Source organism: Alexandromys fortis, unplaced genomic scaffold (assembly GCF_014885135.2).
Source record: "Alexandromys fortis isolate MF-2015 unplaced genomic scaffold, M_Fortis_MF-2015_v1.1 scaffold_219, whole genome shotgun sequence".
NCBI lineage: Eukaryota > Metazoa > Chordata > Mammalia > Rodentia > Cricetidae > Alexandromys > Alexandromys fortis.
The window spans coordinates 1896812-1910261 of record NW_026068092.1 but is presented as its reverse complement, the minus strand read 5'-3'; the positions used below and the strand labels follow the sequence as shown (position 1 = coordinate 1910261).

General features: G+C 43.9%; 1 protein-coding gene across 2 annotated transcripts in view; it reads right to left on the bottom strand.

Annotated features, from left to right (window-relative positions):
• Ube2l3 (ubiquitin conjugating enzyme E2 L3) overlaps positions 1–13450 on the bottom strand; it is a 44718-nt gene that overhangs the window by 4196 nt on the left and 27072 nt on the right. For both annotated transcript variants that reach the window (XM_050122906.1, XM_050122904.1), the window contains one exon: positions 5131–5317. In XM_050122906.1, the coding sequence (XP_049978863.1) occupies positions 5131–5317 (187 nt within the window). The remainder of the gene's footprint in view (positions 1–5130; positions 5318–13450) is intronic.

Below are 13450 nucleotides of genomic sequence, written 5' to 3'. Positions count from 1 at the left end.
ATGTATACAATATTCTGTCTGTGTGTATGTCTTCAGGCCAGAAGACCTCATTACAGATGGTTGTGAGCCACCATGTGGTTGCTGGGAATTGAACTCAGAACCTTTGGAAGAGCAGGCAATGCTCTTAACCACTGAGCCATCTCTCCAGCCCCCAATTCTTTTTATTTTTTAATTTTTTTTTTGAAACCATTTCTCTGGGTAGCCCTGGCTGTCCTGGAACTCAGAGATCCGCCCGCCTCTGCCTCTAGAGTACTAGGACCAAAGGTGTGTGCCACCACCCCTGACTTCTGCTTCAGTTCTACCCTCCAGGTTCCTGCTCTGATATCCCTTCATAACGGATTATAAACTGTAAACTGAAACAAACCCTTTCTTCCCCAGGTTGCTTTTGGTCACAAAGTCTTTGTCCCAGCAAAAGAAAGCAGACTAGATACCACAGTGTGTATATCCATTTGAGTTGCTTTTCCTCTGTGCCTAGCTGCAATAAACAGTAATACAAGTGTTTCAGGACAGAGGGGTGCTTGCTTGCCAGATAAAAGCTTTTCCTCCAAGCTTGAATCCTGGCATTCCCATGGGTAAGAAGAGAACTGACTCCCTTAAGTCGTCTTCTGACCTCCACATGCATGTCGCGACATACATTCATGCACACAGATGCAATTAATAATAATATTTGTATGAATCCATGCTTTCATTTTGGGGGGCATATACAACTCAAAGTTGACCTGCTGGATCACAAGAGCTTTTTTTTTTTTTTCAAGTTGCTTTTCCACTATGTTTAATTTGTGTCTTCATGTTAGAATGCACACATTTGTGCAGGTGACCTTGGGGATCTGTATCAGATGCCGGAGCTGTGAGGCTGCAGATGGCTGACAGTCACCGAATGTGCCTGCTGAAAACTGAACTCAAGAACTACTGAGTCATCTCTCCAGCTCCCACACTAAGAACATTTTAACTTTCCTGTCAACAGTCTTAACTTTCTTTTCTTTTTAAAAAAGAATTATCTATTTTTATTTTATGTGTATGGGTATTCTTCCTGCACATATGTCTGAGCACTGTGAGTATATAGTGTTTATGGATGCCTGAGAGGGCACTGGATCTCTTGCAACTATAGCTAAAGATGATTTGGTGGCCACCATATGTATGCTGGGAATTGAACCAAGGTCCTCTGGAAGCACAAATGCTCTTAACTACTGAGCCATTTCTCCAGCCCCCAATCTTTTTTTTTTTTTTTTTTTTTTTTTTTTTTTCGAGACAGGGTTTCTCTGTGGCTTTGGAGCCTGTCCTGGAACTAGCTCTGTAGACCAGGCTGGCCTCAAACTCCCAGAGATCCGCCTGCCTCTGCCTCCCGAGTGCTGGGATTAAAGGCGTGTGCTACCATCACCCGGCTCCAGCCCCCAATCTTATCATTTTTATTTTCCATACCTAATAAAACACAACTTAGAGGGACAGGAGAATATGATGACTCAGTGGTTAAAAACACTGGCTGTGGCCGGGCGGTGGTGGTGCACGCCTTTAATCCCAGCACTCGGGAGGCAGAGGCAGGCGGATCTCTGGGAGTTTGAGGCCAGCCTGGTCTACAGAGCTAGTTCCAGGACAGGCACCAAAGCTACAGAGAAACCCTGTCTCGGGGGGGAAAAAAAAAACACCAAACACACACACACACACACACACACACAGAACACTGGCTGCTCCTCCAGAGGATCTGGGTTCTTCTCCCAGCACCTAGATGGCAGCTCTAGCTTCAGGGGATCTAACACTCCCTTGTGGCCTCTCTAAATACCAGGCACGCACAATGTGCAGACATACACGAAGGCATAAACATAATAACACAACACAACTTTGATGCTCTCTAAATAGAAAAACTCTTTAAGAGAATCTAGAGATCAACAAAAGGCTGTATATGGTGGATGACTGACATGAAACCACAAGCAGATACTATTAAGGAACAAGTGATGCATTCACTTCACAACTTTAGGAAATGCAGAACTGCAAGACATTTAAAAACAAGATGATAAAGATGGTGCTGGCTGGAACAGAGTCAGGAAATAGGACAAACAAAAGACAATGAACACAATAGCATCTGCCATGTGGCCACAATAGTGCCACACACATAAGTATGTAGAGAGACGGAGGCTGAAGAGAGGACCTGAGTTCCTTAGAACTCACATGGCATTACAAAAGCATTTGTAACTCCAGTCCCAGGGGATTTGATGCCATCTTCCAACCTCAACACTGCATGCATATAGTGTACAGATATACATTCAGGCAAGCAAACACATTTAAAAGAAGACAAAAAAGAAAAAGCATGTAGAGACAGTAAGGAACTCAGTGCCAGTGGCTCCTCCTCTGCCTGTGTACCCACCTCTCCCACCCTCAATATCCTGCCTCAACTCCTTTAAGACTCAGTCTACTTCCCTGTTCAAGACTGTACTTGTTTGGCCAATAGAATCCAGAAGGGACACAATAATAATAGTACTAGCTCTACATGGACTTGTAAATAGCTTGTTGCTTCTGCTTTCAACTAGAGCTCCACCACTGCTATGAAGAGTTCCAACCCACTTCATGGAGAATAAGCAACACAAAGAAAGCTAAGTACCCAGCCAGCACCAACTGCCACACGTGAAGGATGCCAAGTGGGACAATTTACCTCCAATGAGAGTATCTGGGTATTCCAAGAATAATCACCCCCATTTGAGACAACCAATATAAAGAATGAGCAATAAACTGTTACTTTAAGCCCTGTTCCATTTTATCTCAATTAGTTAACTTTAAAAAAAAGATAATTATTTCATGTGCCTTCGTGTTTTGACTGTATGTATATCTGTGTGAAGGTGTTGGATCCCCTGAAACTAAAGCTAGAGACAGCTGTGAGTTGCCATGCAGGTGCTGGGAATTGAACCTCAGCCCTCTGGTAGAGCAGTCAGTGCTCTTATCTACTGAGCCATCTCTTAAGTCCCTACTTTTTTGTTTTGTTTTGTTTTGTTTTTGTTTTTCGAGACAGGGTTTCTCTGTGGCTTTGGAGCCTGTCCTGGCACTAGCTCTGTAGACCAGATGGTCTCGAACTCCCAGAGATCCGCCTGCCTCTGCCTCCCGAGTGCTGGGATTAAAGGAGTCCCTACTTTTATGTGATTAGAGTTGTTTCTACATGTATGTTTGTGTAGGAACCTATACCCTTGGAGGCCAGAAGAAGACATGCCCCTGGAACTGGAGTTACAAGCGGTTGTGAACTACCATAAGGGTGATGGGAATTGACTCCAGGTCCTCTGGAACAGCTTCCAGTGAATTATCTCTCCAGTTGCAAACCATGGCTGGAGTTTCAATAGGGGTTATGATACCGCCACAGGTAACAGAAAATAGGAAAATATGGCATCGAGTGCTATTACTGATTTAGAGGACAGAATCAAAGTCACGTTACAAAGACTACAACAAGCAACTGGTTTTCTAGGAAGAAGTCCTAAGCTGTCCCAAATCACAAAAACAATAATTTTGTCACTATACTTGAAAAGAAATTCTTAATAACGAATAAGAATATTTTATAAAAGAACTACCTGGAGGGGGAGGGAAATGGGAGGCTGGGAGGAGGTGGAAATTTTTTTCCCCAATAAACAATAAAATAATAATTAAAAAAAGAAAAAAAAAAGAACTACCTGGAACTACAGGGCAGTGGGGCGCACGCCTTTAATCCCAACACTCAGGAGGCAGAGGCAGGAGGATCTCTGTAAGTTTGAGACCAGCCTGGTCTACAGAGAGAGTTCCAGGTCAGGCATGGCCATATAGAGAAACCCTGTCTTGAAAACCCAAAAAGGAAAACTAGTCTTAACCTATCTGACTCTTTGGAGGCATAGCCCCAACCTGAAATGGCAGCAGGTTATGTATCTAGATGTGAAGATAAAATAGGACGGCCTGAGAGTCTCCTAGCCCTGGCCTTCATGCCATCAGTTCTCAGGTAAAGGAAGAGACTCTAAACTGGTGAGTGTCAGAGGGCCTGGAGTAGAGGTGACTGAGTAGGGACTCAACTCAGCCTAGTCTCTGGAAGTTGTATTACTGACACAGTGAAGGTCAGATTCCAACACAGAGCTAAGAGTCTGTACAGGAAAATAATCAGGCCACTCGAGCTGAGAATTCAGTCAAATTGTCCTAATAGCAGTGCTTTCATGCGCTGCGCAGGTGAATCCTGCTAGAAACTACTCTCTGATTAGACATCTAGCATCTGCTCCTTCGAATAGTCAGGTTTCTCAGTCTTCCAGGGCTTCCACCAGTAAGGAAAAGCCACCTGCAATCTCACGAACACCACCTCCATTCACTTGCTGGAATCTAACCTAATGTTACATTGCTTCAATTAATTACTTAGTAGAAAGCCACCAAAAATACGAAAGTAGAACTTCAAAAGCAAGTCTGGTATAAAAACTGGAACCAGGTGTGGCGGTGCACTCATGTAATCACTCTGGAGGTTTAAGTAGAAGCATCATGTGTTTGAGGCCAGCCTGCTCTACAGAGCAAGTTCCAGGACAATGTGAAAGCTTATGGCAAGACCTGTTTCATAAAATCTAAGTAAGTATATGAGTAATACTAGACAAAATCCAAGCAAAGTCTACTCGAAGTAGCAAGAAAGGGACAAGACAGAAAACAATTGTGACACAGAATAAAATACTTTTCTAAGAAAACGAGCATCTAATTCTAAGAATCACAGACACTGCAGTCAACTATGTGCTTTCCACCCAAGTACCCAAATCTGACTGTCTTGTCCTGAACCCCCAAACCACTTACTGGGAGCTACAGGACTTGGCATAAGTCCTTCTGTTAGTCTGGAATGTCCTCACTAACCTTTCTTCTAAGTGATCTCAAAAGCTAACTGTTGTGTGCATCCACCATCCTCATTTTCCCATCTAGGCAATATCAGAATCCTTTACCACCCCAGGCCAGTGCCCATGCACAGTTGACACTTCAGCCGAGAGCAGGCAGCCCACAGGATGGGGGTGGGGGTGAGGGTCTCAGCAGTACTTCTACATGCACTTGAATTGCTATGGCAGTATTTCTCTCAACTCTGCCTGACAGGGTTTTAGAGAACCTTTGACACCCATTAGCAGAAAAGAGCCCCTTCTAAGGCAGCAAGAAGAAAGGTGCGTGGCTCACCTTGGTCGGTTTTGGTGGCTGGCTTCCAGTTTTCAGCACTAATTACCGGCAGACAGACCTGCCCCTTCTCATCAATGTTAGGGTGGTAGATCTTGGTTTTAAATGTGATCTTGGGTGGTTTGAATGGGTACTCTGCTGGAAAGTTGATTTCAATTCTGAAGGCCCCCTTGTCATATGGAGGGTTGTCCTAAAAGAAAAAAAGAGGGGGAAACAGATCAAAATGAAGATATTGTAATCCACATACCTATGGCCAAGTCAGGGCTGCATTAACTTTTCATTAATTATTCCCAATGGTACATCAACTGAAGTCCTGCCATACAAAAGGTAATCCAACAACCAACCAGTATTTCTAGGTAAGATGCTCAGTAAACTTCGAAAAGGTCCGAAGTCAATGTCACAATAGCCTTATTTTTTCAGTAGTGTGGTGGTTTGAATGAGAAGGCCCCCATGGACTCAAGTTTGAATGTTTTGTCTGAATAGTTGGTAGAACTGTCGGGAAAAGAATAGGAGGTATGTATGGCCTTGTTGGGTTAGCTGTGTCACTAGGGATGGGCTTTGAGCTTTCAAAAGTCCATGCCATCCCCAGTTATCTCTCCTGCCTTATGCTTGTGAATCAGATGTAAAGTCTCAGTTACTGCTCCAATGCCTACCCCCTGCCCACCCTGCCTGCCTGCAGCCTTGCTCCCATGATGGTCATGACTCACTCACTAGAACTGTAAGCCCCAATAAACTTACTCTCCTATAAGTTGCCTTGGCCATAGAGACTCTTTCCAGCAGTAGAAACAAATAAAAAAAGTAGACTTTTCTTTTCTTTTTAGAGCAGCTTAAACAGTAAAGCTGAAAGTAGTGGGGGGGGGGGAACCAGAGACCTAATTTCCTCTCAATATGCAACTCTTCCCTCACTATTAAGATTCTTCATTAACAGAGTAAAATGTTACCATCCACTGACCTACCTACACTGCACTTCTGTATCACTTGGAGGCTATAGCTCCTACTAGGTTTACCACTGAAAGTTATTCATTTTATGGGTTTTGCATAGTTATATCTTAGAACTTGAGTCATATGTGTATGTCCTCCCCAAATTCACCCATTAAAAACAAATCATGAGCGAGCTGATGAGATGGTTCAGTGAGTAAAGATACTTGCAGCACAAACCTGACAATTTCGGTTAGAACCTCAGAACCATATGGTGGAAAGAGAAAACTGACTTCACAAAATTCCATGTGCTATAGCAACTATGTCCCCTACTCTCTAACTCACTTGTTCTCTTTCACACACACTAATAATAAAATCATCAGGACTATGATCAGTGGCAGAACATGTCAAAGGTCCCAGTTCAATCTCTAGTATCAAAACCTCCCACACTGGTATATAAACACCTGCCCATGCACGCCATGTCAGGATGTGGAGTCCCTATGAAAGAGACCCCAGAGAGCTGACATGTCCTTTTTAATGTATGAGGAAGAATCAAGAAACAGGAACCATCAATCACTGAATCTATCAATGATTTGAACTAATGTTTCTCAGGATCTCTCTAGCATTTGGAGAAATGTTTCTGTTGTTTATAGGCCATTCACTTGACAGTAATTTGTTAGAGCAGTCTGAATAAACGTAGACAGTAGCTTTCTGAGTGTTTTTTTCCAGGATAATATGACATCTCTGTGTATGTTTCTGTCCAGATATAAAAGAACAAAGTCGGGCGGTGAAGCACATGCCTTTAATCCCAGAAGGCAAAGAAAGACAGATCTCTAAATTCAAGGCCAGAAAGCTGGTCTACAGAGCTACAGAGTTCCAGACAGCCAGAGCTACACAGATAACCCCTGTCTCAAAAAAACAATAACAAAATAAAGAGTAAAGATCACCATTGCTGGTTCATGTTATGAGTCTGGTTTTATATTAAAGTGCCTATGTTTTCCTCATTACAGTGACTAAATCCTGAGATAAACAACTTAAGAAGGTTTATTTGGCTCACACTCCACTGCTAGGCGAACTCCTTCAGCCAATAGCCTTTGAGATGCTGGACCACTTTGGGCATGGCCTTGGGTACTATAAAAAACAGGTGTAAAACTGAGTGTGCTCTCTCCTTCTTCCTTTCCCTCTACCTCCACTCCCTCCTCCTCTCTCTCTCTGCTGCTGGATTTGGTTCCTGTTCCCTTCTTGTGCAGAGGATTGCTAATCTGTAAATCTATCCCAAATTAAAAACCCTTTATTATACTCAATTCTGAGCTAGTGTGGGACTACTTTATCACTTTATCGCGTTCATCTACACTTCACATTAAGGGAGATAAGGAAACAGAGAGAGCAGAGGTAGCACCAGACTAAAACCTGCAAGGCCCACTACTAGTGATTTCCTGCCACCAGCCAGGCCCTAAAAGTTTCAGTCCCCCAACAGAGCCACCAGTTTGAACACGAAATTGTGGAGGGCAAAGTTTTAAAGGTTTTTCTTGTGTGTGCATATATGCACACGTATGTGTGGGTAGCTAGAGAAGCCAAAGAGGACACCAGATCCTTGAGCCAGAGTTATATAGGTTGTTGTGAGCTCCTGGATGTGGGCACTAAACCATCTTTCCAGGCCCTGTAGAGAGTACTTCAAATTCAAACTGCAACACTGCCCAACCTAAGTTCCATTTGCATTCCTCCACAATGAATGAACATTCCTGTTGCTTCAGTGCTATCTGCATTTAAAGTTGTCAATATTTTTTTATTGTCACACAAAGAGATGTGGAGTGGCACTTTATTGTTGTTTTCCTCTTTCTTTGCCCCGTCCCCTCTATGTAGCTGAAGTTAGCTTTGAACTTGCAGTCTTCTTGACTCTTTCCCAAGCCCTGAGATTGCAGGTATATGCCACCGCATCTAAGCTTAGTTGCTGCCACCTCTATTTTTTACCGTGCCCTACTTCTAAAAGTATAGAAGGGTCTCACCCAGACCCCAGGATATCCCTAAAATATTGGGCTCAAGAGCTCCTCTAGCCCCAGCCTTCCAAGGGCCTAGAACTACAAATACACATCACTATGCTTTGCCTGTACACCTTCATTTGTGAGTTAAGATTTTGTTGTTATTCCTATTTTACATTACCCCCCCCTCCCCACGTCCATCCCGAAGGTAGTAACTTCCCTGAGACAGGTTTTCTCTGTGTACTCTTAGCTATACTGGAACTCTCTGGAAACCAGGCTGGCCTCGAACTCACAGAGATCTGCCTGCCTCTGGCTCTTGAGAACTAGTATTAAAGCCACCACAGCCCAGGCTATGTGTATGTGTGCATGTGTGCACATGCACGTGCGCCACTATATGTATGCACAAGGAGATCAGCGGAGCACTTATCCAAGTCAATTTTCTCCTTCTACCATGTGATAGCCCTTTGGCCTTTCCTCCACCCTACTCACCTCCAGAACTGAAGATCCCCTCCGCACTGTACTGTACTATTTTCTTATATTTGGACTCTCTGGTTTGTGAGGTGTTCAGGAGCACCATGGCAGTCCCATCCTTCATCCCATCATCTCCTTACACCAGGGACTGAACTCAGGTATCAGGCTTGACAGTAAATGCTTCTAACCCTTCCCCCATAAAACTACCTTCAGGGTCGCCAGTCAAACTTCTCTTACTTCTTATTTGCAGACTGGAAGAGAAACCAAGAAAGGATCCAGAATATTCACAAGTGGTGCCACAGTTTTGTGTGTTCACCTTATTTTTCAGAGACTGGCAAGAGCTCTTGTGTTGACATGGCTATTCCTGTATAGAGGAGAAACATTCTCATACACCTGCTTTCCCCTCCTTCAGGCCAAGATTTGGTGCAAAGTCTTTATCTCCAACAGCATCACTCTGTTCCCCTGGTTTCCAATGTGTCCGCCTCCTCCTCCTCCTCCTCCTACTCTTCTTCTTCTTCTTCTTTTTTTTTTTTTTTTGTTTGTTTTTCGAGACAGGGTTTCTCTGTGGTTTTGGTTCCTGTCCTGGAACTTGCTCTTGTAGACCAGGCTGGTCTCGAACTTACAGAGATCCGCCTGCCTCTGCCTCCCAAGTGCTGGGATTAAAGGCGTGCGCCACCACCGCCCGGCTGTCCTCCTCTTCTTAATGGTCCTTTTTTCTCAATGCAGAATTCCAAGAGTCTTCACAGATAAGTGCTTTTGTTTTTTAAAATATAAACAGCCACTAGAGCTAAATAACCCAGAGCAGAACACACTAAGTGCTAGCAGGTCAGAGTCTACACTCTTGAGTTCTAGAAAACTTGGTCTTCCGAGATGAGACCAGCACTCTGCTCATGAGCTTATTATTGTTTGATTGACATGAGTCAGTACCATACCCCAGGATCCCCAAGAATGAACCCTTTGGGACCTCCACCCTACTCACCTCCAGAACTGAAGAATCCCTCTACACTGTACTACTCTTCTTATGTTGGGCTCCCTGGTTTGTGAGATGCCCAGCAGCACTATGGTAGCTCCCATACTCCATCCTACCTCCTCACACCCCGAGCCTAAGCAAAAATTCTACAGCAAGAAATGTATCTATTGGGAGCTGAGACTAGCATGCACTCAGTCTCCAGATTCCTATAGTCTAACCCCAACCAGAGAAGGGAGGCACTGAATGGTATCCTTAGGAAGACAGTGATAGGCTGAGCAAAGGGACGGAAAGGCCTTCTAGCAGAGAGCTAAAGACTAGGATATCAGGTTGATGGGAGGATGTGAGCAGGTAGCTGGCTAAGAAGCTGCTAAAGCTGTAAGTGGTAGCCTAAACCAAGGCACTGAGCACACAGAAACTGCCAGCCAGGCTGGTTGGGAGTGGGGAGAAACAGGGACTAGCTAGAGCAGAGATGCTCAGGAACAGTGAAGTTGAGTATGCCTGTGTACAGAAGGCAGTTCTACACTGCTAGAAACTACAGAATTACACCCTCCCATCCCAGTAAATCTCCTCAATTCCATCTTTTAAAAATAATTTTTAAATTATGCTTATTTGTCTACCATGAGAGTATGTGTGTACACATGGAAGTCTTACCTGCTGAGCCATTACCAATCCCTCAATTCTTTCTTTAAGGAACAGTTTTCTAGATCACTCCAAAAGTTGTCCTGTCTATACTCTGAACTGTTTCACTCATCAGGACAACTAAACTCTTTGTCTCACCACTTTTGATTTTGAATCAAAGTAGAGAGGTAGAGGATGGGATAAAGGTGCAACTAACTAAAAACATTGTCTATGCTGCTTGCTCCTGTAGACTGCTGGCTGATAAGAGCTGCTAAATAAAAAAAATGTCTTTACTCACCATCTAGGACTGATCAGCTTTCTGCTTCTTGCTGTTCATCACTCTCTGTGCAAGAAGCTGGAGAGTTGAGAGTGGTCCCAGCAGATCTAAACACAGCCTATTACTTCCCAGCCAGAGACAAATCTAAGAACATGCTCAATCATGGCAAATGGGAGTAGCAAGAGCCGGTACTGCCAATGAGAAACTGGATTTGTGAAGTTCTTGCGCCTGGCACAAAGGGACTCTCTTGCTACAAGAGCAGAGGCTATCCTTATCAAGGGCTCATGGCCACACTCACCTAACTACTATAAGGCTCTTTCCTTGTTGTGGTGGTTTGAATAGAGATGGGCCCCATAAACTCATAGATTTGAATGCTAAGTCATGAGGGAGTGGCACTATTAGGAGGTGTGGCCTTGCAAAAGGAAGTGTGTCACTGGAGGTGGGCTTGGGGTTACAAATGCTCAAGCTAGGCCCAGTGTCTCTCTCTTTCTTCAGGCTGCCTACCAACCCAGCTACTTCTCCAGCACCATTTCTGCCATGTAATGCCAAACTTCCTGCCATGGCAATAATGAACTAAACCTCTGAACTGTAAATCACCCCAACTAAATATTTTCCTTTATTAATTGCTATAGTCATGGTGTCTCTTCACAACAATAGACCCAAAGACACTTGTGTCGGCAAAGCATTGGCTCTGGTGTGTACAAATCACAGACTGGCAGCCCACACTGGTCTACTACTGAGATCACGGGAGTTGCCACTACATCCAGCTTCACCAAGTTATTTTTGGTGAAAGTGCATAAAATTCAAAGTGTTGGTCTTCTGGGTAAAGTTGCAGGGATAATTACAATTCTCATCCCTGCAACAAAGTGAGACACAACTTGAGAGAGGATCTGTTTTGGCTCAGCATCAGGGAGACCAGTCTACCCTAACAGGACAGAAATGGCAGGACAATTCACATTACAGCAGTCAGGAAACAGGTATGGAGAGAATGCTGGCGCTCAGCTTTCTCCTTTCACCCCATACGGTTCATGACGGTGTCATTCAATTCAGAATTGGTCATCCCAACTTTGGAGCTCTGGAGCCTGTCCCGGAACTCACTCTGTAGAACAAGCTAGCCTGAGTACTGGAATTAAAGGCGTGTGCGCTATCACAGCCCATCTTACAAAGAAACTCTTAATCTTCCCTCAGAATTGCCAATAAATACACCATCTATTTTGTGTGTAGTAGTAGGTTATAAGATCCTACATGGGCCAGCAGTGGTGGTACGCATCCATAATCCCAGCACCAGGAAGGAAGAAGCTCACAGACATCAGATTACTAGAAATGGGTTAATTTAAGTTATAAGAACTACTTAAGGGCTGGAGAGATGGCTCAGAGGTTAAGAGCACTGGCTGCTATTCCAGAGGTCCTGAGTTCAATTCCCAGCAACCACATGGTGGCTCACAGCCATCTGTAATGAGATCTGGTGCCCTCTTCTGGCAAGCAAGCATACATGGAAGGAATGTTGTATACATAATAAATAAATAAATCTTAAAAAAAAAAAAAAAGAACTACTTAAGCCGGGCGATGGTGGCGCACACCTTTAATCCCAGCAGGCAGAAGCAGGCGGATCTCTGTGAGTTCGAGACCAGCTTGGTCTACAGAGCTAGTTCCAGGACAGGCTCCAAAGCCACAGAGAAACCCTGTCTTAAAAAAACCAAAAACAAAAAACAAAAAAAAACAAAAAAACAAAAAAAAAAAGAACTACTTAAGCACTAGCCTAAGCTTTTCTAGCTCCCTCTCAGAGAGGCAAATTCGGTCTCACTCCTCTCTGTTCTTCTCCCCTCCCTTCCATACTGCCACCCCAATTCCTTTAACTTGTGGTGCCTAACCTCCAGCCTTTTTATTATAAAAAAGAGATGGGAATGTAATGATCTGTTCTGTCTCTTTAAGAGACAAGCCATGGTCACTCCCTCCCCCATGCGCTGAGGCAAGTTGATCTTCAGCTTCCAGTCTGAGTTCTCTCTCCTTTCCTGCTCCCTCTCAGAGAGGCAGCTTCAGTCTCTCCTCTCTGCCTCTGTTCTTCTCCCCTTCTCCCTTCCCTTCCACAACCACTAAATAAATATCCAACCTCACTCTGAAAAAAAAAAAGAACTAGTCTAAGCTATAGGCCAAGCTTTCATAATTAAAAAGCAGTCTCAATGTCCTTCTCCTTTAACGTGACCTGCAATACTTGCAAGCATCCATGTTTGTGTATTCTAGGGAACTTGGGCTCAAAGGTGATTGAGCAAATGCACTGCTGTACCATGGGAATCTGTGTTTGTCTGAGGTCTCATGTGTGATGAGCATCCAAATAAAATGACAGGCTTCCCCATCAGTTTGGGAAAGAGTAAACATCTCAGATTCTTCATTTCTTAGTATTAATCTACAAGCCACAAAGCCATTTATTTTATAGCAGTTAAATCCAAGAAAAATCCTTTCACTATACAAGAACAAATTATCTTAACAAACGTAACAGTCTTCCTACCCATTTTGTTGTTGTTTGTTTGTTTTGGTGTGGCGCAAGATCTTACTATAGCCAGCTGGCTTCTAACTCTTAGCTCTCTCTCCCTTTGACTGGGACTTAAATCATGGACCACTATCCAGCTCCTACTCTTTCTACATGGCACCCCTTCAAGAATCCCCAGATTCCCAAACCAGGTGGTGGTGGTGCACACCTTTAATCCCACCACTCAGGAGGTAGAGGCAAGTGGATCTCTGTGAGTTCAATGCTAGCCTGGTCTACAGAGAGAGTTCCATGACAACCAGGGTTACTTGGAGAAACCCTGTCTCAAACAAAATAAAATAAAACCAAACACATTATTTAAATTTATGTTTAAAAACATAATAAAGCCTAATGTGGTGGTCCACCCAGCCATTATCTGTCCTGCCTTTAATCCCAGGACTTGGAAAGCAGAGGCAGGTGAATTTCTGCGTTTGAAGCAAGCCTGGTCTACAGAGTGAGTCCCAGGACAGCCAAAGCTATACAGAAAAACCTCATCTTGAATCCTCCCCCCATTAAGAAAAGAGAGAGAGAGAGAGAGAGAGAGAGAGAGAGAGAGAGAGAGAGAG